At 39.8% G+C, this 22,423-nt stretch overlaps 2 protein-coding genes and 1 non-coding gene across 3 annotated transcripts; 2 read left to right on the forward strand and 1 right to left on the reverse strand.

The window, feature by feature from the left end:
* Positions 1-52: 52 nt before the first annotated feature.
* On the reverse strand, positions 53-16,257 carry xpot (exportin, tRNA (nuclear export receptor for tRNAs)). Its single transcript, XM_030772875.1, has 25 exons — positions 16,175-16,257; positions 14,992-15,145; positions 13,937-14,019; positions 13,692-13,748; positions 13,437-13,506; positions 13,021-13,239; positions 12,688-12,872; positions 11,424-11,592; positions 10,575-10,811; positions 10,286-10,324; positions 10,119-10,181; positions 8,385-8,509; positions 8,019-8,163; positions 6,658-6,777; positions 6,266-6,360; positions 5,979-6,048; positions 5,660-5,898; positions 5,107-5,392; positions 4,586-4,775; positions 3,083-3,199; positions 2,813-2,928; positions 2,679-2,726; positions 2,327-2,398; positions 1,921-1,977; positions 53-1,714 (listed from the first exon to the last, which is right to left on the reverse strand). The coding sequence occupies exons 2-25, from the start codon at positions 15,076-15,078 to the stop codon at positions 1,688-1,690; spliced, it is 2,916 nt and encodes a 971-aa protein (XP_030628735.1). The 5' UTR covers positions 15,079-15,145; positions 16,175-16,257; the 3' UTR covers positions 53-1,687.
* A 919-nt stretch (positions 16,258-17,176) lies between these two features.
* On the forward strand, positions 17,177-19,526 carry rpl18a (ribosomal protein L18a). The gene is made up of 5 exons (XM_030769473.1): positions 17,177-17,234; positions 17,869-18,048; positions 18,347-18,476; positions 18,918-19,027; positions 19,376-19,526. The coding sequence occupies exons 1-5, from the start codon at positions 17,217-17,219 to the stop codon at positions 19,466-19,468; spliced, it is 531 nt and encodes a 176-aa protein (XP_030625333.1). The 5' UTR covers positions 17,177-17,216; the 3' UTR covers positions 19,469-19,526.
* Positions 17,658-17,792, forward strand: LOC115827203 (small nucleolar RNA SNORA68). The gene has a single exon (XR_004025921.1). It is a non-coding gene; the product is annotated as a small nucleolar RNA SNORA68 (small nucleolar RNA).
* Positions 19,527-22,423: the final 2,897 nt, after the last annotated feature.

Consider the following 22,423-nt stretch of genomic DNA (forward strand, 5'->3'; position numbering starts at 1 on the left):
AACAGCACGTTGTTTTGTTTTGTTTTGTTTTACTAAATTCTTTACAATCAATATTTTTCTTGTGCTAGATTTATTTATTTATTACCTTTGTCATACCGTCAATTGCTGGAAATATTCTGAGTGGATTTTAGTTTAGATACATTTGCCATCTTGCACATCATGTTTCTTTTATTTCTTATGTGTTAGGATTACCACAAATGATTAACAAGGCCACAAAACCAACGAAACAGGAAGAGAGTCAAATATGCAGTTGAACCACACACCTATGAAATGTAAGGACTAATGCATCTAAAGAGGGCATCGATGGTCATGTGACCTCTCATCAAACATCTGGTGATAGCATCTTATGATAACCATGACACTCTGTAATATTGCGTAAGATGCAAACACAGAAGTGATGTCTGTCATATTTAAGCAGGTACTTTGCTGAGAATAATCAAATACTCATATTTTCAAAAAATTCTTTCACTTATTTTACAACATGTGATCAACCATCCCATAACATTTTATACAAGTGTGCATCACAGCTTGAGAAACACCTGTGTGGTCAAATTTAAAATGTTTTATGTAATACTAAGGTCCATAGAGTGACTATGACTGTACATTAAAGTCTTAAGTGACTGGCCTGGTTATGAATCACCACACAGTATGGAGATATAACATGTTGGCTCCTGATATACTCAACTCTTCCTCTTGATAACAGTTATACTTTAAGAACACCGGGTCCTTTGACAGCTGTTCAGATACTATACAGGTCAGGGGACGCTGTTTTAACATACCATAAACAAATCAGGCTGTTTATTTGACAGAACAAATGGAGAAACTTATTCTGATAATTTAACAGAGGTTACATTTAATGAACAGTGAGGGTTTTCTTGCCTGCTCTGCTAAGAACATGTCATGCATGTATTCTTTTGGACAGACAATTCCGTTTGAACTGAGAAGGCAAAATGTATGCTAAGCCAGAGTCAAGAGCACTTCCATATTCTCCTACATATCACTTCAAACTAAAAAAAAAAAAAACAACTTAAAAAAGAAACTGTGGCCATTGAATAAAACTGCCTCGGATCAGCCCTTGTTTTGCTCAAATGCATTGGGGATAAACCTCACTACTCAAACACTCAAAAAAATATCATATCTTTAAATGTTCTAAAGAATTTTAAACCAATAAAGCTATCTCTCATAAATCCCAAAAAATCAAGGTAACATTTTGAGGTCATATTTTTCAAATAATTAATGAACTGTTTTTTTTCCCCCACATTAAGTAACCATAAAATTTAGGTCTCTAACTTTCCCTTGGACTTTGTAATTTAAGCACCTCAAGTTCTTCCCCAACCCTCCCACCGTCTACACTTTGCTTCCCGTCCTCCCACCCAAACTGAGTGGGCTGACCAATTGCAGACGTCCATCCTTTGATGAGAATGCCACGCCCACAGAAAGAGCATGACTCGGATTGGGCCTAGGTCTGTGGAAGGGCACGGTCACTTTGAAGTGACAGCCCATTCCCACGCAAGTCCTTTATCGGCACCAGTTCCCCCACTTAGACAGGATGGGCTTTGTTATGCAATTCACTTTAAGTGCAAAAGCAGCTCCTACGCTAAGCTCTGTCTTTTTCTTTTAAGTGGCACTGACAACTGCTTTCCTCTTGCTCTAGTGCCTTCTCCACCTCCTTCTGAACTTCCAGTTTTTACAGTTTGGCTCGCTGAAAAAATGCCTGAAAGTTGACAGAGGGGAAGATGTGTTAAGTACATTAATTTAAAACACAATGTAACAGCACAAAAGACCAATGCAAATGCATTACACAATTTAAAGCAGTCTTTTTTTTTTTGTAAAGGAGGGGGAAAAAAAGGATTCTCCAAATCCTCTTAAAAGATGATTTTACAGTTCCAAAGCAGTTCACTGTTAAAGAAAATCACATACCTTCATGTAGTTTTTCAGAACTTTCACATCTGGCTGCTGAAGTACTTGACAGAGTTCCTACGTGAAAGTATGAGAATGCAGTTCAAACACAGATAATATGAAAGAAGATCTGACAGACTATGTTAAAACCATTACTTTTACTTTTTTCCTCTGACAGTGTGACAGTCAGGGATGTCAGTCAGTACTATTTACCACAACAGACAAATTAGTACCAGACAACTCATCACTACAGCATGTGGATTAATGTTATACCATGAAATCTCGGAAGCTAAATGTACCCAAAATACATTATGGCCTCTCTCTTTCCTTTAGAACTCATGTTTTGATAGTTTTCATATTACAGGTATATGGTGTCAGTTTGTAGTTCTACTGATAAATTAAGATCTTTATAACATGCTGGTCCTACCTGTGTGATTTCAGGAGATACTTGCAATGAGGGCAAGTATTCCTGTTGTAGAAACTGAATGAACTCAGGTCCCTGGACAAAAAGAACAGAGATATTCTCAGCATCCATACTCACAGATAGTGTTCCTTTTCATTCACTCTTGTTTGCAACAATTGAAGAGTTATGTAATAACTGAAGAGTTTTATCAACATAGTTTATACTTATTCCATTCTTCTGCTATCTCATTCTTTTCTTAGAGGCAAAATAAACTTAGATGATTCGGTGGCTCCAAGTAAATTTGGCCAACAACAGTGACTATGCTAATATAATCAATACTCTGAAAATTAATTTAACTGAACAGACTAATACTTACCCTTTTGAGATGAATCATCTTCAGTGTTAGTGTACACTCTGACAATGTCTAACAAACAAAAACAAAGCTCAAATAAGAAACACGACCATCTCTATTTAAATTTAAATATCACATATTCTTGACGACTGACTTACCAAGATAGTCTGTGCGTCAGAAAGGTCGAACGTTGGCTTGAGAGGTGCCACAAAGCATGCTGGAACAATGTGTTTGTAAATGAAATCCGGGAACCCTACCAAACCGTCTTTACCCCCTACAGGGAAACAGCAACGGATTAGCTAAAGGGTAAGAGGCTGATGTGGAGTGGTTACTGATTCGTCTCTAAATGAAAGCATTTGCACCCTGTGCTCCCACTAACAACCACTCTCTCACTCGGTCTGAGTGAAGGAGTATTCAAAACAGCTTACCCCACAGCTCCACCAGTTTTGACAGAATAATGAAGCAGGTTTTCTGGGCTATAGGATCTGGGAAGTCCACAGCTCCCTGGATAATTGTGAAGAGCACACGCTCTATGTTTTCAGCTCCTGGAGAACAATATATTCATTATCAATCCTTTTCCTTCACAAGTATTTTCCTACTCTGGTTTCAATAAAGAATTTGTCCTAACAGTGGTATCAGACCGTTGTAAAGAAAAAGACTGATTTACTTTTGTAGTTAGAGCAGACTGCAGACTATACACACTGCAGACTACACCCACTACAGACAACATTTAAATACTGAAAACTGTAACAGGTCAAACTACAGTTTACGTTTTTTTTTAAATATATAATCATGCATCTTTAAATGATTACAGAATTCACCATTCCAAAACATGTAACTGTGTTTAAGAAGTTAACTGGGCCATTCATTTATGTTATTCAAACATCAGTATCTCAATATATGTTCAATAAACCAAGTTTTCCCCACAGTTCGTAAACTTTTTGGTTTCAGATGAGGCTACAGTGCTCTTCAGAATTTTTGGTATATTTGGTAATGGTAAGCAAAAAAGGACCAAAAAAAATTGCATTGTTGTTTAGCAACCTGATCTTACACTAAGAAACACAAGAAATCTACCCCCTTCACAGAGGTCAAATTATTCAAAGAAAAAAAATCTCTCAAAAATGAGATTTTTTCCGTCTAAAAGATGTGTCATATTTACTGGCACCCCTTGAAAATCTTACAAACACTCCAATAATAGATGTGTATTCGCATTAACATTTAAGTTTTCATATTTATTTGTGTCTTTGGGAACACTAAGGTGGTCATCCATGACTTGCTGTTATAATATGGTATAAATATGGGGTGACACATTGGTCAAACTCCTTTCTTTATCAACACAGGAGGTCACAGGAGGCACAAATTAAATGAAACGGATGGTTGCTGACCTCCATAAATCAGTCAGTCAATGACTATGAAAATACAGCTACACACCTGAAAATATCCATCTACATCATTCAGGCCATAGTTAAAAAGTGTAGAAACTGGAGCAATGATGAAGCTGCCGGTAAAAAATGTGAGTGTATTTTGCCCCTGCACACAGTGAAGTAATTAGTTCAAGAGGTAAGAATGTCTGTTGTTGTGGGGCTGTTTTAAATCCAAAGGCCCTGTGGCCCTTGAAAGATGCCTCTCCCTGGAGGCCAAAACTTCGTCATGGTTGGAACCTCTAGCAGCACAATGATCTGGAGCATACCTCCAAATTCACACAAAAATGGTTCACTGACCACAGAATCAAGCTTTTGATCTTGATCTTCATCAAATACTGTGGGATATGACTCAGTGCTGTGATTTTGAGAGAGGGGGAGTGTGCACCAATCATTAAATGCAGGGGTACCAATAGTGACACATATCTTTGACAGAATGTCGTCCAGCATTTTTTCCTCATATTAATCAAGGGTGCCAATAATTCTGAAGTGCTCTTTGTCACAACTTACCTTGGTTGGCCATCACCTCATTCATACCACTGCCTGTGATGGTCTGTATGAAGCTGAAGTAGCTCCTCCTGAGCATCTGCTTCTCCAGAGCCGCCGTCTGATCGTTCTCTTCTGCGGGCCGGCCCAGGACCTCAAAGATGGCCAGGACCAGTGGCATGAACACTTGCTGAAGGAAGGGAGACACCTGGCTCTGCATACAAAGACAGAGGGACCAGAGAGTAGTGTGACTGGGAAGATACAGTTTCATGAATATTTAACACTGGATTTAGTGCTATTAGACCATACAGTATTTTCAAATGAACCCTGTTTAAGTCAAAAGTATTCTCAGATGGAAACTTCAACAATGTTAAAAGCAGACCTTTTTTTTAGCCAATGACTGAATAGATATTGCATTACCACTGGCTCTAAGACACATGGGGATATCTCATTAAGATTTACACAATGACTCAAAACTGTCTGCCATGGTTTTAAGACTGAGAAACCAAATTCATTTTGACAGCTTTCTTAGAAGAATGGGAGACCTTGAACTTGGCAGTAATCTGGCTGATGAGGGGAATGAATTCTTGCAGGTCTTTGGCCTCACAGTCTTTGAGCATGTGCTCAGAGGCTGCTGGGATGAAGGGCAACACCTCCTCCTCCAGGCAGATGATCATGCGGTGCAAGAAGGAGCGAACGGCACTGCGCAGAGGCCCCCTCTGGACAGGACAGCTCAGCGCAGGCAGGAAGGTTTGTAAGCAGTCGAGGTAAACCTCCGAACAGCCACACTGCTTCACCGTCTGCTTGTTGCTGAATGCCTTGCTGGTGCGACTGCAGGAGGTAAGGCACAACCACCAGAGGACAGATATATGATAGTGTTCACGCAGACGTAATGCAACAATACCAAACATGGCTTTAAATGCTCATTAAGGGTCCAGAAGTCTCTGAGCACTAGAGTTTAATGGGTTCTGTGGTTCTCATATTTCTTTCTATTTACAGTCTATATTACAGAACCACCAAACTCCTGTTTGATTAAAGCAAGGGTCTGTGAGTGAAATGTTTTAGTTATGTTGGATAATACAGTGGTGGTCTCTGTACCTAGCAAAGCCAACAGCATGGCTCAGGCAGTCTGCCAGCGCAGCCTGTCTCTCCTCGTCAGCCTCCTGTGGCAGCTTGGCCAACAGGAGACGGAAGACGTCAGTGAGAGGGGAGAGGAGGCTTCTCATCAGGGCCTGTTTCCGCTCGGCAGGGCTCTCACCGTTCACGATCAGCACGCCCGCTGTCTCAAACATGAATAACTGATCATCACTGGTCAGCAGGGCTGGGAAACCATTCTCCTGTAGAGTGAGGGAAATGCCATTAGACCAGGATGGTCATTTGGATTTGTGAGTAAGGCATTTGAGTGTGTCTGACTTACTGGAGGAGCTAGCTCGAGAAGATCTTGTATTCTGGTCAGGATGTCCTCAATGAAGGCATTCATATGCTTACTGCTGACAAAAAGACAAAAAATTCTGAAGGCCCTGGGAAAAAGGTAGGTGTTGTGAATTGTTAATTTTGTTTTTTTATTGGGTTACATTGGGTTATCTCAAATGAACATGTTAGGAAGACTCCCGACATCGCTGTAAATTATTAACTGTAGTAAACCACAGCATAGTACTTTTACAGTGAGAGATTTGAGTGACTGCACTGTATGGCATGACTCACTGCAGAGTTTTGACGAATCTGGAAAAAAGGTACGCCACCCTGCTCCGGACCTTAGGACTGCTGTTCCTCAGACCCCGGTGGTCCAGGAACGCCATCTGACAAGGAAACACACACGCAGGAAGAGTCTGTTCAACTGTCACTTCACTATTGCTTTATACCGTAACACTTAACCATTCGTTCAGACTGCCTGGATTCAAAACACAACTGAAATTATTTTTTTACACACACACAGAAATGTATAATTGAAGTTTTATCAGACAGGCCGGGAGACATAAACAGGACAGCTGCAAAGAAGGCATTAAGTGGGGTGATTGAAAGTATATTGCGTACCAAGAGTGTGGTGTCAAAGAAAACAACAGATCTGTCTATGAACACAGGTATGGCACACTCACCAGGACACTGGGAATGTGTTGAGGCTCTGTGATAAAAAACTTGTCATACCGGACGACAGTCTCAAAGAACTCAAGTGTTACTGAAGTATGTTGATATTCACTGACGCCGCTGGTGATGAGCTGGAAATACAACACACACCGTATGACAATGACAACATTCCACCTCATATTCTCTCACATACACACACATACACACACACACACACACACACACACCAGAAGAGGAGTGCAACAAGTGCAAACCTCATGACCACCTGAATTTGTGCTGAACATAACCATCTCATCAGAACAATTTCACTCACACAACTGATGAGAGTAGGGCTGGGCGACAAAACAATAACAATAATTATCGCAATATAATTTTCCTCGATAGAAATATAACAAATGTTCAATAAATGTTCAATATAATTAATTTCCTTGCTTAGATAGCATGCATAAAAATGAATCACGAACTGCCAGTCATGTCACAGGAACAGAGGTATGCTTTGCACAAGTTAGGTTGCAAGGTTAGACGTATAAATTCAAGCCAGTACATGGTATTGTTTACAGACAAAGCAGCTGACAGGCTTGTAGTTGAAGCGGAATAAGCAAAATAAGTGAAATGAGCGACACCGGAGAAAAAGCAGTGCCCATGACCAGCTCGAGGACGAAGACATCGTCAACAAGAAAAGTCGCTCAACCTCAGTAGTGTGGAGATACTTTGGTCATTTACAATCTAACAAAAAATAGAGCAGCGTGCACTGAAAACTGTGCCAAAGACACATGCCATCAAAGACAGGCAACACCACAAACCTGTCTCATCATCTGAAACAATATCACCCGTTAGAACACGAGTGTCGTAAACGCTTACAAAATGTTTCAAACCGTCTGTACAGTAAGGGTTTGGCATGCTGACCAGAATTAAGACTTCTTTGTTTATTGTTTCGTTTATTGACATTATCCTTTAAAACACGTTTAAACTTTGCAGTCTGAGCCATCTTACATGTGTGCTGTATCACACTGCAGCAGTTAATTTTTTCTATTAAGATATTTATTTTGTTGAGGAAAAGGGCCTGAGAAAGGATTTTATTTAGTTTTACTCATGCATATTTTGATGTTGAATAAAGATTTTATCATTATAATTGTTTTGAATGTTCTACCTCAGATTTGTGAAATGTTCCGCTGTTTGGCAAGTGTTTGTCATGTTCTGAACATAAATAATAGTTTAAAACCACAATTAACCGTCTGGTTTCTTCAACATTCACTTGGGAGCAAAAATCAGCCTTTAAACTTGAAAGAAATAATGATTTGACATTTATCGTGATAATTATCGATACCGACTGATGTGAATGTCAATAATGTTTTCCCCTAAATTCACTCACAGTTCTCATCATGTCCTGCAGGGTGCTAGTCTTAGTGGCGTCTCCAGCGAAGTGAGCCCCATGAGATGCAGGCATCGCCTCACCCAGCATGTACAGCAGTCTGATGGCCACCTCCACCTCCATGAAAGGGGCTGTTTGCCAGCTCCTGTCACAAAACACACACAGATGCATAAACACTCACACAGCGGGGTCTGACCAAAGGTCAGTAGCTGATCTGTTAACATAACGCTATGTGTAGGAAGAGCCAAGTATGTGGTATGTCAGGGCTTAAGCAGCGTTAAGATGATATAGTGCAGGTATCAACTGAAGAGACAATATTAATTATGAGTGATCAGTCAGGCTAAGCAGTAGTGTACTGTATCTTACTGCATGGCTGTGTCAAAAACCCTGCGAACAGCTTGCAGCAAGAGCTCAGGGGAGACTTGAGCCAGTCGGTCCAGAAGCATCTTCAACTGTTTCCTATACTCTACAAACATAGCCTCATCCTCCCCCTGAAGAACACAAACAGAAAGAGAAAATGTGTGTGTGTGAGAGAGGGAATGATTATAAATCATATACCCCTTTCACACACGCAATTTTATTCGCAAATTTTCCAGAATGGTGTTACACGTGAACGCGAGCGAAAAAGCTAGTGAACCACCCATAAGCAAGCAGCAAATAATTGTACATAACAATATTAGCAGTAGGGCTGGGTACCAAACTTCGGTACTTTTATGGCACCGACCGAATTGCTGAGATACTATCGAGTATCGAAAAATGCCTTGTCATTCGGTACCAAATTTCGATACCAAAGGAGTAAGTCTCATCAGCGTCAGTGAGCCAATAAGCTTGTAGCATGCTTGTACCAAGATCCAGCAATGCTGGTGATTGGCTGTCTAACATAACATTACACGAACACATAGTAGAGGCATACAGGAAAAACACTACGTTATGCCCAGAGATGGGCTCACATGTGTGGGTTGTATTTTGAGAGGCTTGACTACAGTGTGCATCGCATAGTAGGTGTAACAACGTCTAAGAGATCAAAAGCGTGGCTCCATTTTATCAGGTTTGATGCCAATAGCGTGCGATGCAATATATGCAAAAAGCACATTGCTGCCAAGACTTGCAACACGACAAATTTGATGAAACACCTGAACATTCATGGGATAAATTAAAGAGCAGAAAGTTGCTCCATGTTCGACTGCAAGAGGAACGGACCACAACCGTCTTCCTCTCATCATTCAAGTCCACCTAACGTTACACAGCCTCCACCCAAAATCTCTACCTCCACCCAAAATCTCCATCGGATTCCCCCTCATCTGATATTACTGAGGACTGCACTGTGACTGGGATTTTAGCAGGTAATTTGGCCAACTTGTACATGGTTGTTTACCAGATTTAACGTTACTGTAATAGGTGCAGTGCGGGTTACTTAAACTGGGATCCCCATGTAACGTTAGATATTGTTTGAGTTTAGCTTTAGCTTATGGCTAAAGATAGCTAGCTAAATCAAAAGCTGAAATGCATTAAGATTGACAGTAAGTGGTCAACTTGAACTAACATATGGGCCAGCTTGTTAAAACTGCTTGCTAAACAGCTCAGCTATCTTTTTTTTCTCTTCACATTAGGCTCTGCTCCTGTCCACCCTGGTGTGAGGAGGACACAGGAGCTGAAAAATAAAACTAAATAGAACTTAACGTTTGTACCGTAATGTGTAATTTTCTTTTTGAAAAAATGGATTTTAGAAAACTGGCATCCAAAAATGTATCATTCAGGAACCAGTATCGAAGTCAAGGTATTGATACTCTGTCAGCGAATCAACACTCAATAGGATCTGTTCACCCGTCATTTTGTTCAAAAGCGTCTTCCATCACATACATTAGATGTCTTATCCTGCCTTTCTGGGATTTTCATTTCATGTATGAACACGCTTGTCTGGGCAAAGTGCTGGGATAGGGGTGCAATGTGAGAGAGGGTATCTGCTAGCACTGGCAATGGTAATCTGGCAATGTTACAGGTCTTATGTCTGAAAGGGCTTTAGAGAAAAACACCCTACCACTTTGTCTATCACTTTTAATATACATTTATTTAAAAACAGAGAGAGAGCAAGAATATTACCTCATTTTCAAAATTGTACTCGTCATCGTAGGTCAGCTTTTTCATAACCGCTAACATGATTGCCTGTTGAAAAGCAGAGTAATGACTTACTAAGTTTAGAGTCCTTAGTTCAGAGGGTAGAAAAAGGATGACAGAAATGAGGAAATTTGGATGATCTGATATAGTACCTCTATATTGTTTTTTTGTTGGTCCGTGAGAAGTGGTAGCTGTGGAAAGAACAAATAATACAAAAAAAACATAAAAATGGGACGTGTTACATGACCAGGACAAAACCAATCTGAACGTTTTCAGCATCATCTTCTGGAAAAAACTGAATGACTGTCTAACACTAGTAGTTGAGTTAATCTATGCAGCTACATACTGATAAAAACTGATTATTAATCATCTTAAAAAACTGGTCCAGTGCAACCATTTATTGCCCTAATGTGAGTCACGACAGTTTGTCTGTTTACACACCTGTTTGAGGACATGCAGGTAATCATAACAGAAGCCCACAATGTTGGCAGAGATGTCATCATCTTCGTGCACTAACAACTTCAGCATAAGGGGCACTTTGGCCTCCAGTGCCCGCAGCGTTTCGGCAGCGACCTTCACATTGCCTGCCTTGCTCAGCTTGGTCCAGCTGAGCACCAAAGATTGACCCATGCCGTTCACCAGCCGAGAGAACTTGGCCAGGAAATCCACGTCCTCTTCCTGAGGATGGTAGACAGGAAAGGGATATAGAGAGAGGACATTTGAACTTAAAGAGCATAAAACAGAAATTTGACATCTGCTTACTGACTTCAAAACACTGGACCCATGAATTGCAACACCGTAATGTATACCACTCACTTTATCTTGAGTCTTTGTTTTGCATCAGGAAAGACTTCGCAATCCTGAGACTTTGTTGTGTTCTTAATTTAACCAGGTAAAGTATTAAAAGCCTCTTTTGTAAGAAAGGCCTGGCCAAAGCTACAGTATAAAAACAAACATCAAAGATAGTAAAAGAAACCATAGAGACATAAAACTATGACCATAGATTTATACACTACAAAAAACACACAATTAAAAACAAACTGTAAAAACAGATCATGAAATTAGAACCAGGTCAGCAGGACAAAACACACAAATGCTTCGAAAAGGAGATTTGATGCCAGTACTTTAGATGTGCTAGAGTTCATGAGATTCTGCTACCACAGACTTTCCTGGATAGACTGAAACCACTTCTTTTTTTTGTGGCTGGGCCACGCATTCCCACTTTTACATGCCAAACTTAAATCGTAGCAGGACAAGAGCAGAGTTTTTAGCAGAAGTGTGCCCATATACCTGTTCTACATTGAAGAAGCCTGCAGACTGCAGCACTTGGCACAGAGACTCCACTAACTTCGTCTTGTCCACTGGGTCCATGCCCTTGTTGACAATTTCAAACAAGCAGTCACAGGCCTCCTCTCTCAGGTCCTCTGCAGACATGTGGCTTAGTAACAGATTCACAAACCTAGAAATAAACATAGCCAACAGTCACTTTCTGTCCCATATATCTGATGTCTGAGTTCAACAATGTGTACTGAACTCAAGATGCTCCATCCACAGAAACAGTTAGTAAACTACCACAATAATCTTTCTTCCACTTTCCCCCCTCATTAATTCTGCAAGAAACAGAAATTTTATCAGAAACACAATTTTTCCAGAGAATCAAAGAGCATGCATTTACCCACAATACTGGACTAGTTCTTGTGTCACACTGATGACCGCATGCACAGCAGAGGGCATAGTTTATAATTGTAGTACAGAGGTGGAATCACAGCCATAACACTGATAAGCCAACCTTTGTTTGCTGAGACCCTACTTCTTGATTTCTTTATAATTAGTAGCTCTGCTTTTCCTCATCATAAAAGCATTACATCTTATACAACGTTTATGGTTTGGATACCAAAAACAGCTGATACTTGCTCAAGAGGGAGATCTGCGCCAGATCACTGAAGGTCACATCAGCTTATGAATATGTTCAAACTGTTTTTTTTTATATTGAGAACACAATTTTGATAAGCGTTTCTGATGGCAACAGCAGGAATTTCTGACGGCAGCAATTAAACTGCAACATACACACGTATTTGATATCCGAAATTATATTTACTTTTTGATGTCACGTGCTGACATTCTGATATCATAAATACTTATTTTAAAAGTATGCTTTACTTTAATTTGTGGCTGGTTAAATATCCGTTCTGAACAAACATGAATAGTAGAATTATAACCAGGTGCCACTTACCTCACAATATGACTGGCAAATGGAATAAAAGCCAAATGGTCTTGTCATAGTAGGCAATTATAACACAAGAACTATTAACACAAACATAACAGAAGAACTACAATAATGCTACACCTACAACCAAGTTCTAAATAAAACACAAGCAGTGCAGCACTCTAGATGTTCCCGACTCCTCTAGAACTGCCAGAGATGAGCTGAATTTGGCTCATGTGAGCCTTGTGGGACATTTTTATTGTGCAAATTCTGTGCTTAAAATACTAAAATGTGAGGCACTAAACTCTAAGTATGTAATAAACCACCTTAACGTCTCTCAGCACTGACCTATCATTGGCTATGAGGTTGAGGTCAATCCAGGAGACGTAGGCACCCACCACCTCAAGGCACTGGCAGGTCAGCTCCGTATGTGACTGCTGGTAGGCCTGGAGGATCTGGAACCATGACTCTACCAGGCTGGGGATGCACTGCTCCCGCATAGTGTCCTTAATGAGGGTGTTCCTTCGTGTTTCCTGGCAAATGAGAAAATAAGACAAATTGTCATCTTCAGCCTGGGTCTCCTTTTTGTGCATTTCAACCAGCTCAGTCCTGTCAGGCTGAAATGGAGAGTACATCCCCATGTGAGAAAAACACAGAGTGCTGCTGTGCTCTGGGCCTTGCCTCTGGAGTGTGGAGGATGTCCCTGTCCACCACCTCAGCGTCTATGGCCATGAGTGTACGTAGGTAGATGTCCACGCCATGAGGGTTCAGCCCAACCAGAGCCAGGATGTCAAAGAAGAACTTCGGCCAGTGCGTCAGGTACTCCATGACGAAGGTCAGGGCAAAGACCTGAGCCGCTTTGTTCCGGATGAATGGCTTCTCTGGCTGCACATTCATAAGCTGAGGGAAAAGAAAAAGACCAATGTGAACACAAGTCACAAGAACACACTCTTTCATTCGAAGTTCGCTTACAGAAGATAGAATATGTTGCATCGTTATTGACAATGACTTTTTAAACAACCTGATGATTCATCGTGAAGGAATCAATTCCACAATTGTCTCTGCTGAAGAACAAAAAAAAACAAAAAAAAACAAACCTGTGCCTGTAGCCATTTCATGAGGGTTTCTCGAATGAGCTGCTGCTGGACTGCACTGAGGCCCGCATGTCTGTGAAAAAGAGAGAAACGCGTATTCCAGGAACAACTCTTTCCAGGAAGACACACATTTTTTTCTGCATAATGCTATGCTTACTGTGTCATTGCTTTCATTTACTATACACTTGTCAACCAATCAGCTATTATTTGACATTAACACAACTTACTACTCCCGTTCTGACTTGATATCCTCCTCACCTGTATTTGATCTGATGCTCCAAAACTTGGAAGCAGAAGAATTTCACGTGATCATCACTGTGAGGGAAGACGTTTCCAGCATTAGATGTCTGATTAATTCAGACACTGCAGTGCAGAATTAATGACACAGCACTACCCTTGAACATGCAGTGTCTTTGAGACAACTGTTAGCTTAACACAGATATCGCACTCTTCAAATAAGACTGCCCTGCCGAGATACATCTGTAAGCATGTGTTCAGCTCACCTGTAGATCCCTTTTGCCAAGGCCTCAGCGCACACTTCCCAGGCATCCTGAGACTCCTTCAGCTGCTCAAAATATGCTAGTGCCTGGAAGGGATGAAGATAAAAGGTCTGAAGAGTCAACTTTTAACTATTATATATGGCCCTTTTAAAAGTGAACAGTAAATACTGGCAGAAAAGTCTCCTTGCTGGGAAAGTATGTGTAGGTGTTTGTATTTATCAACACACGTATGCTTGGTTTTGTAATTTGTTTTGTTTTTGCTGTTTGGCCTACGTGTAAACAACAGCCAAGTGGAATTGATAATAAACCATAAACTTTTTATGCTTCTCAGTCTCATTATAAGAGTTAACAAATATAGCTGTCATGAACACAAAAACTCACATTCAGGATGTGCTTTGTAATATAATTGTGAAACAATAGAACATCGAGTAAATAAATGCTGAATGAATGCCTAAGCCCAAACTAAAAGCAGTGGAACAGCAAGCTTTGGAGGGAAGCTCAACTTAGCTTCCTATTTCAAAACTACATTACACAACATCCATCGAGTGTTATATGTTCAATATACAGCAAGGTTTGCCACATAAAGAAAGCTCATCTGAACTCATCGGCAAAACTAAGACATCAAATCCATCCACAAGCTCTCTTCTTGACAAACCTCATGTATGAGTAAAACACCTATCTTATAAATGAATCTCATCATTGTTGGTCTAGTCAAGATTCCTCAAATCCAGTTTTGGAAGTTTTTCCAAAACTATGACCTCTAATTGGCTGGAGAAAGAACTCACCCAATGCCCAGGAAAAAGAAAGGAAAAAATCAGCCTCAAGTTATGAGGCATGGTTAAAAAAAAAACAAAACAAAAAAAAAAACCCAAAAAACAGAGGGAGGATATCTGCTTTAGGCAGTATACTCCCTAATGTATGTGATGATGTCACAACGGCAATTTTTAGACCGCCAAATGTTCCCATTTTTACACATTTTGAAAGAAAAGCAAATGTATGGTTTCACCATTATATGTGTGGGATATATGGATGCTGTAACAGTTCTTGTCCTGGCTTACCCTCTGCCTGTAACAAGCATCCGCGTTTGGGTTCAGTCCCATCAGGGCCTGCTCGTCCATGATGGCTCGTACAGACTCGCAGGCCATTCGTGGGTTAGCTGGTGTTCTTTACAGATTCACTCCCTTCTTCAACCCAAGAGTTGGATACATACATCTGCCAAACAGAAATCAAAAAGTGGTATTAAAAGGGCTAGTTTTGCTTTATAAAATAAGAGGACCATTTTTAATCAAAGCAACCTGAGAGTGGTTTTGAGCATCTTAGTAAACCATGTTTTAATCTATTTTTCCATGCCAATTTTGACAGCAATACTTTGGCGTCGACATGGTGGCATAAATCTAGTAAGTTACTGCTGACAGAAACATCTGGCCGTGTGACCAGATTTATTATCATTTACAGTACTAACACAAAGTAGATAGTGAGCGTGGCCTATGTACAGGTGCGATCTTAAACTAAGCACCAACAAAGCAAACACTGACAATTGCCGTTCAGTCAACACAAAAGATGGGGCTGACTGGCCTCTCGCTGTCAGTCTCCGCATTCAGTAAATAACAATCAACGTTACCAAAACACTTGTTTCTCGATGACATGATGCAATATGGCTCCAATATTTTGAGCCGCAATGTCTCCCCCATATGAGAAGTTTGCCTGTAACGTTAGCCATTGCATTATTAGCGAACAAAAAACTATTTTGGCACGGAGCAACGTTGATAACTTCGTGTCAACGTAACAGATTTGCAACACAGAATCCACCTTTCAACAAACAGTCCTACATAGCTAACAACACAAACTAGCTGACAACTTTTCTTAAAAAGTTAGCAGTGATCAATATGGTAGCTAGCAAACTAGCTCGCTAGCATGTCACATGCGCTTTCATTTACAATAACGTGGTATGACATTACATATATAAACTGACGTTTCATGTCTTTTAGAGGCACAGAATACGCATCAACCTTATCAAGCGACTTTATAAAGCTAATAAAAACTGTAGGTCGGTGGCTATATTAGTTAAACATCGTTAGCTGAGTTAGCCAGCTAACGTGCTGATTGGCAGTGGCTGCATTTCCTCGCACATCAGCACGCCTGAATCTGTGACACAAAAGCATCGCACGAAAGTTTCTAAGGGCCTTTAATTGTAATACATTTTCAGTATAACACATACTAAGGGGTAGGATGATTACGTACCTTATTAGTAACTCTACGGACACATTGTCCTCCGTTATATGCCCCTTTAACTAATAACTATTCAGAACTGATCTCCGTTCGGCTGTTTAGCGATGTGGATAGCAGTGAGGTGTGCGCGTGTCGGCTAGACGGAGACTGGGAGAGCGTCACATTCTAGGTCACGACCGAAGGAAGAAGTTCGACGCTTTTCAATAATAGAATTTAACTTATATTTCCATGCAACAAATGGGTCTTATAAATGCAGTAAATTTTGACCTTTCTCACTGTGAACGCTGCTATACCACTGTACAACATGAATGCTGTTATACCACTGCAACTTGTCATTCATTTCTGTTTAACATTTTTTTCTTAGTTGACTTGTATATTTTATTCTTTAGTTGCAATATGTAAAGAGTAGTACTTTATTTAAGTAATTGATTGTCGTGTTACAATAAAGTATGAAATATCTTTAAAATAATCCTTTCCTATTTCATTTTCATATAGTGTGCATAAAATTTCCATTCTGTAGTTGTGCGCACAACTACACGATGCGCATGCACAGTCATTGCCGAATTACATCCTCGAATTTAAATTCAGCCTTTTCACGGCAATTATACACATAAATGAAAACGCAAAGCTTGAAACTGAAGTGCGTACATAAGCTTTCATGTGATAATCCTGTGAAACTTTTACAATGCGTATTCAATGATATATAGGCAACTCGCATAAAGCACAGTAGTAGAGCAGCGTGTAACTGATTGTTGACAAATCCTCTCACTCTCTGATTTCAAAGTTAAATCAAACATATATTCTTATTAATCTTATTGTTCCATAACTTGGTCCCTCGGAATACTAAATTATGGAAAAATAAGATTATTAAGCAGAGGGAGAAAATCACTCATTCATTCTTTTGCTCAAAGGCATTTTGTCCAAAAAAAAAAAAAAAAAAAAAGCGTAAACGAGAACACTCTAACGCGCAGGTCCACTTTTCCTGAAAGGAATGACGTAAAGGTGCTCCGCCCTTCTACTTCCTCTTTCACAGTGGCAGTCAGCGAGGGACACCATGAAGGCGTCTGGCACAGTACGTAAAATTGCTAAAAATCATCTATATTGCATAGGAACCTAGTATTTAAGGCTCATGTTAGTTCCTAAACTATAAGAGAACGCTCTTTTTTTGCGCTCATTAAGCTAGCTCAAGTTTTCAGATGAGAAATATTAATATTCGTGATCGGGTCGCTCATGATTCTAACATGGCGTCCAAATTGGGTTTGAGAACCATGTGGTGTTGAAAATCATATAAAGGTAGATGGGTGCGTGGACGCAAATGAGCTTGAAGTCTGTATCACAGTTCCACGTGAATTATTTAGGATTAAAAAGGTTAACGTTCTTCAAGTTAGCTTCATGTTTGACAGCCTTGCCTTCGCCAACTTTTGTGGAGCGTGCAGTTAGCCGGCTAACTATCTAGCATTGTGACTATGCTTATAAACTAGTGTACTGTTGGAAGTTAGCACCCAAAACCCAAAGATCATACCGATGCACTGTGATGTGATCTTGCCTGGTGTGCTGAAAGAAATGTGTACCTTGTCGCCTTTCGGATGCTGATTTGTGCTCTCGAAAGTGAAATCAAGGTTCTACACCGTTTCATCGGTTATGTGGTGGTTCAGCATCCGTGCCGTGCAAAAGATTAACAAAATTTACTTCTCCGACTTCTACAGCTTAGGGAGTATAAAGTTGTGGGCCGTCTGTTGCCCTCTGCCAAGAACCCATCTCCACCTTTGTATCGCATGCGGATCTTCGCCCCTAACCATGTGGTGGCCAAATCCCGCTTCTGGTATTTCGTCTCCCAGCTAAGGAAGATGAAGAAGGCCTCCGGAGAAACTGTTTACTGTGGCCTGGTAAGAACCTTGACATTTGTCGTGTTTTGTCATGGGGACCCAAACAACCCACCTTTCTTTAAGCTGAAGAGAAAGGAAACACATTTAATTGTTAATAATATTCCATTAGGAAGATTTTGTCTGACTTATCAATCATTCTGTTAAATGCATGGCACTATTACTCATTGATGTTCTGAGTACTTGTTCAGCATTGTTCATTTTGGATTTGATTACATAATGCTTGTCATTCAAGAATAATCTCACTTGAGAAACACTCTTAACAATCGAATAATCCACATATCCCTTTTTTGTGGACCAGGTACATGAGAAGTCTCCCTTGAAGGTGAAGAACTTTGGTATCTGGCTGCGCTATGACTCTCGCAGTGGCACCCACAACATGTACCGCGAGTACAGGGACCTGACCACCTCTGGGGCTGTTACTCAGTGCTGTGAGTACCGTCCATTACTTCACACTCTACGTTACATTTAATCATTCCCTCAAAAAAGTATGGTTAATCATGGATGTGTTTTGTGGTGTTGCACATACAAGTTTGGTGGCATACGGTATGTTGGAATGATCTGCGAGACACAGGTAAAATAAGGATTTGACTCTGCTCATGTGCAGTGGTGCACGCCAACCCAAATGCCATCACTGTCAGGTAGTACTGGTGTCATGTCAGTGCAGTTATCAGGTACAGAAATTTAAACAGATGCACCTTTTGTCTCAATTTGGCATTCCGCTTAGCTGATGAGGGTAAATTTAATAGTCAGCATGCTTTAAAGCCCTCGTTGCCCACAGAAACTGAAGAATTAAAAGCCTCGTCAGGATTTTCTGTGAATATCTATGGTTGGTTGTATCACCATGTTAATGGCTGTAATTCTGTTCACAGACCGGGACATGGGAGCTCGCCACCGCGCTCGTGCTCACTCTATCCAGATCATGAAGGTTCAGGTGATCGCAGCCAACAAATGTCGCAGACCTGCCATCAAGCAGTTCCATGTATGTATACACATTGTGGTAAAATGATAGTTTTTCCTTTTTAAAGAATTCAGGAAAAAAATTCAGAAGTTACGTACAGAATATATCTGCAACTTAAAACCTCACTTAAGCCATGTGGGCTGCATCCTAAGCAGGTCTCTCACTGGACTGTCTTATTTGTCAGCTCTGGTTAAAAACCTGCAAGATGAGCTGCCAGATTCCTCTTCCAGATTTAAAGTCTGTCTTAAAATCTGGCGGCTTGAAAACTGGCAACATACCCTCATTTGAAGCAAATCCGCTTAATCTTAACTCGACAACCAAGGATGGTTAACTTGGATATTAATTTGTCCTCTCATTTGTCTCTCACAGGACTCCAAGATCAAGTTCCCTCTGCCCCACAGGGTCCTGCGTCGCCAACACAAGCCCCGTTTCACAACCAAACGACCAAACACCTTCTTCTGAAGTGTATAAATGTTTTTCAGTACATCTGGGGAATAAAAAAAGAAATTACAAAATTCAAGTTTGTGTCTGTTTTTGACATGATAACTGATTATTTTGCATATAGGATTTTTAAAAGAATTTGGAAGATTGGGGTTGAGTCACAGCAGTGCAGCTGACTCATCAGTAAAAAGGCAGAAGCCATATCGTCCAGTGGCTACCTCCATACTTATTTTTTAACTTATCATTTTTAACAGCTCTAAATTTCCTATTTAAAGTCCTATTTTGCAGAGTTTTGAGAACCTGCACAATGGTTAGTCAACATAAACTATTGGAATATAGCATTGTTTTCTATCTAGTAAAGACTGAAGTTATTTTTCTGGAGAATGTATAGATAATTGTCATGAATTTCCATTAGAGGGGGCCAAAACACCACAGTTAAAGTACCATCAAATGCATTTTATCTCCACTTTGAGCAAACACAAAGTGGGAGTAAAGGTAATGAATTTAGAGTCAAATATTTACTTTAATTCTATTTTGCTAAATCTAATGATGTGAACTAGATGAAACTACTGGGGCTGTGAAATGCCCTCACAAATATTGTCTATATTATTGGTCAAATAAGCTGGTGTTTGGTCATTTACTGTAATTTAGCAGCATCTATTGATGGTCTGTCTAACATGAAGCCATAGAAGTGACCCACAAGTAGCTATGTATGTCAGTTTGTAAAACCACTGTTTTGAGAGACCTTTTGAAATGGGTCTTAAGACTTCAAGTACCACCACAAGATGGCAGTGTTTACCTGGTGTGAGTAGGTCTGTACACTCATTGATACCTCATCCGCACTAAATATGAAACTAAATGCATCTAGAGTAATTATGAAGCTCCTGATATGTACTTGTATCAAACAAAAGATAATTACCCTTAATAATTAACTCCCTGCATTCAATCTACCAGTTGATATTGATGGAAGAGCAAAAGAAAAACAATGTAATTTCATGGAGATTCAAACAAGAATGGGCTAGGTCCTGAAAGAGTTGTTATTCGGTGGAACTGGTTCCATAACTGAACTCTGTGGTCTCTGTTGAAGGAAAGGTGCATATTTTCATAATTCAGTTCAAATAAATCATCTCCTCTCAGGTCACTTTTGTGCCATGGGAACCGAATTCACTGCTTTTATATAAAACCTGTACCTGAAGGTCTGTTTTCAGCGTATGTTCAGTACTTTATGCGAGGATAGTTTTTTTTTTTTTCTGTTTACTTTTTATCAATGATTTTACCAAAACAACTGGAATAATGAGAATAGTGAGGGAGTGGAAGGGAAAGACATAAACATGAAAATGTAAGAAAAAAAAGCTGTGAAATTTCACATAGTTCACACAGAAAATTGTAATGCACCAGGCTCCAGGCTCTCTGCAATCTTCAAGTTCTAAACTTGAAGGAGTCAAGAGAATTTTTTTTTAAATATTTTTTTGTTATAGGTTAACATTTGAATGAGCCTTTCGAAAATATTTATTACCTTTGAGTTCCTCTCCTCAGTTGTTTTTTAAAGAATGAGTGAATTAAAGAATTGCATCCTTGTGTTTACTGTATTTGTACAAAAGCCAGTTGATTTGGAGGCACTGGGGAATAGGAGACTGATGAGAGACTAAAGGACTGACAAACAAAAAGAACATCAGGTTTGAGATGGAACTGATTACCATTAGCTGTTTATTAACAGGCAGCATGCTGAGAAAAGGGCATGATCGGGGGCTTCTGACTGATGCCAGTGCGTCACTAAGCTGTCGTGAAAAAATGATGCGGACTGTGGGTGATGTACTGGGAGAGAAAACTTGTGTAATGCCATCACACACTGGTAAACTGTTTGGCTTCAGTTCACTGTTTTCCTGAGTCGTATTCACAAAAATGAGTGAAAACTGAAAAAGAAAGAATTATATTTGTAATTGAATTCATTTCATCAAGTTGCGTAAAAGGTAATGGTACTCCAGGTGGAACTAATTGTAAAAATGTCTTAAGTACAACAGCATAGGCGACTGAAGGTGAAATCATGAATCAAATTCTAATATAGAGGCCAAGTTTATGAGCCATATCAAATGATTACACTACTTCTAGTAACAACATTTTCCGTTATTTGTGAGCAAGCATTAAAGTACACCTCTCACAGGAAATGGTTTATAGGTTCAGAAATCAATACTATACAAAGGAGAGTAGTGTATACTATATGCTTTTATGGAGGGGAATTAAAAGATTGTTTGGAAATGTTCTTGTTTTTTTCTTGGTACTTTGATTATGGTTCAGAGAGAATTGTGCTTCCCAGTGGAACATGCTGAGAAGCTGGAAACTGGTCATAAAAAAATAATTGGCTGTTGCATCAAATTCACTAAAATGTGAAATAGAAAAAAAATGGATACATAGATTAAACAGTATCCTGAAAGCATTTGCAGTGATAAGTTATTTATTTTTTTCCAAGATGGGTTCAAACTGTATTTTTAAAATATTATTCGCCATGAACCCTGAATGCCACTAATTATATTGCAAATGCTTGTGTATATTGATGAACTAAATTCTAAACATGGCTGCCTACGCTCCAGTGGAGATTTTCATGGCTGAGAGTCCATACGTCAGAGGGACAGTCCCCTTATTAACCCTAACCCCTATTACTGAGTGAAGTTCAGTGAATTGTTTGACCAACAACAAGGATATTATGATAGAACTAACAATCAAGGAGGGGGGTCAGGTGAAGGCTGGTGTGAATACTTTTCATATATATAGAGAGGGACATTTTCTTGTATTTGAAGCTCCTTGCCACACCACTGTAGCACTTGTGTATTTTGTATGGGTGAAAGAGCTTTTTAAAGTTGTTCTGAAGGAAGTGGTTCATTTTAAAGGTTTGCTATCATTCTTTGTTTCAGAGCAAAGATTAAACTTTGTCAGTAGTGAAAAATTCCACGTTTTAGTGCCTCTTAGAAGAATTATTTA

This window comes from Chanos chanos, chromosome 1 (genome assembly GCF_902362185.1).
Source record: "Chanos chanos chromosome 1, fChaCha1.1, whole genome shotgun sequence".
NCBI classification, from domain to species: domain Eukaryota; kingdom Metazoa; phylum Chordata; class Actinopteri; order Gonorynchiformes; family Chanidae; genus Chanos; species Chanos chanos.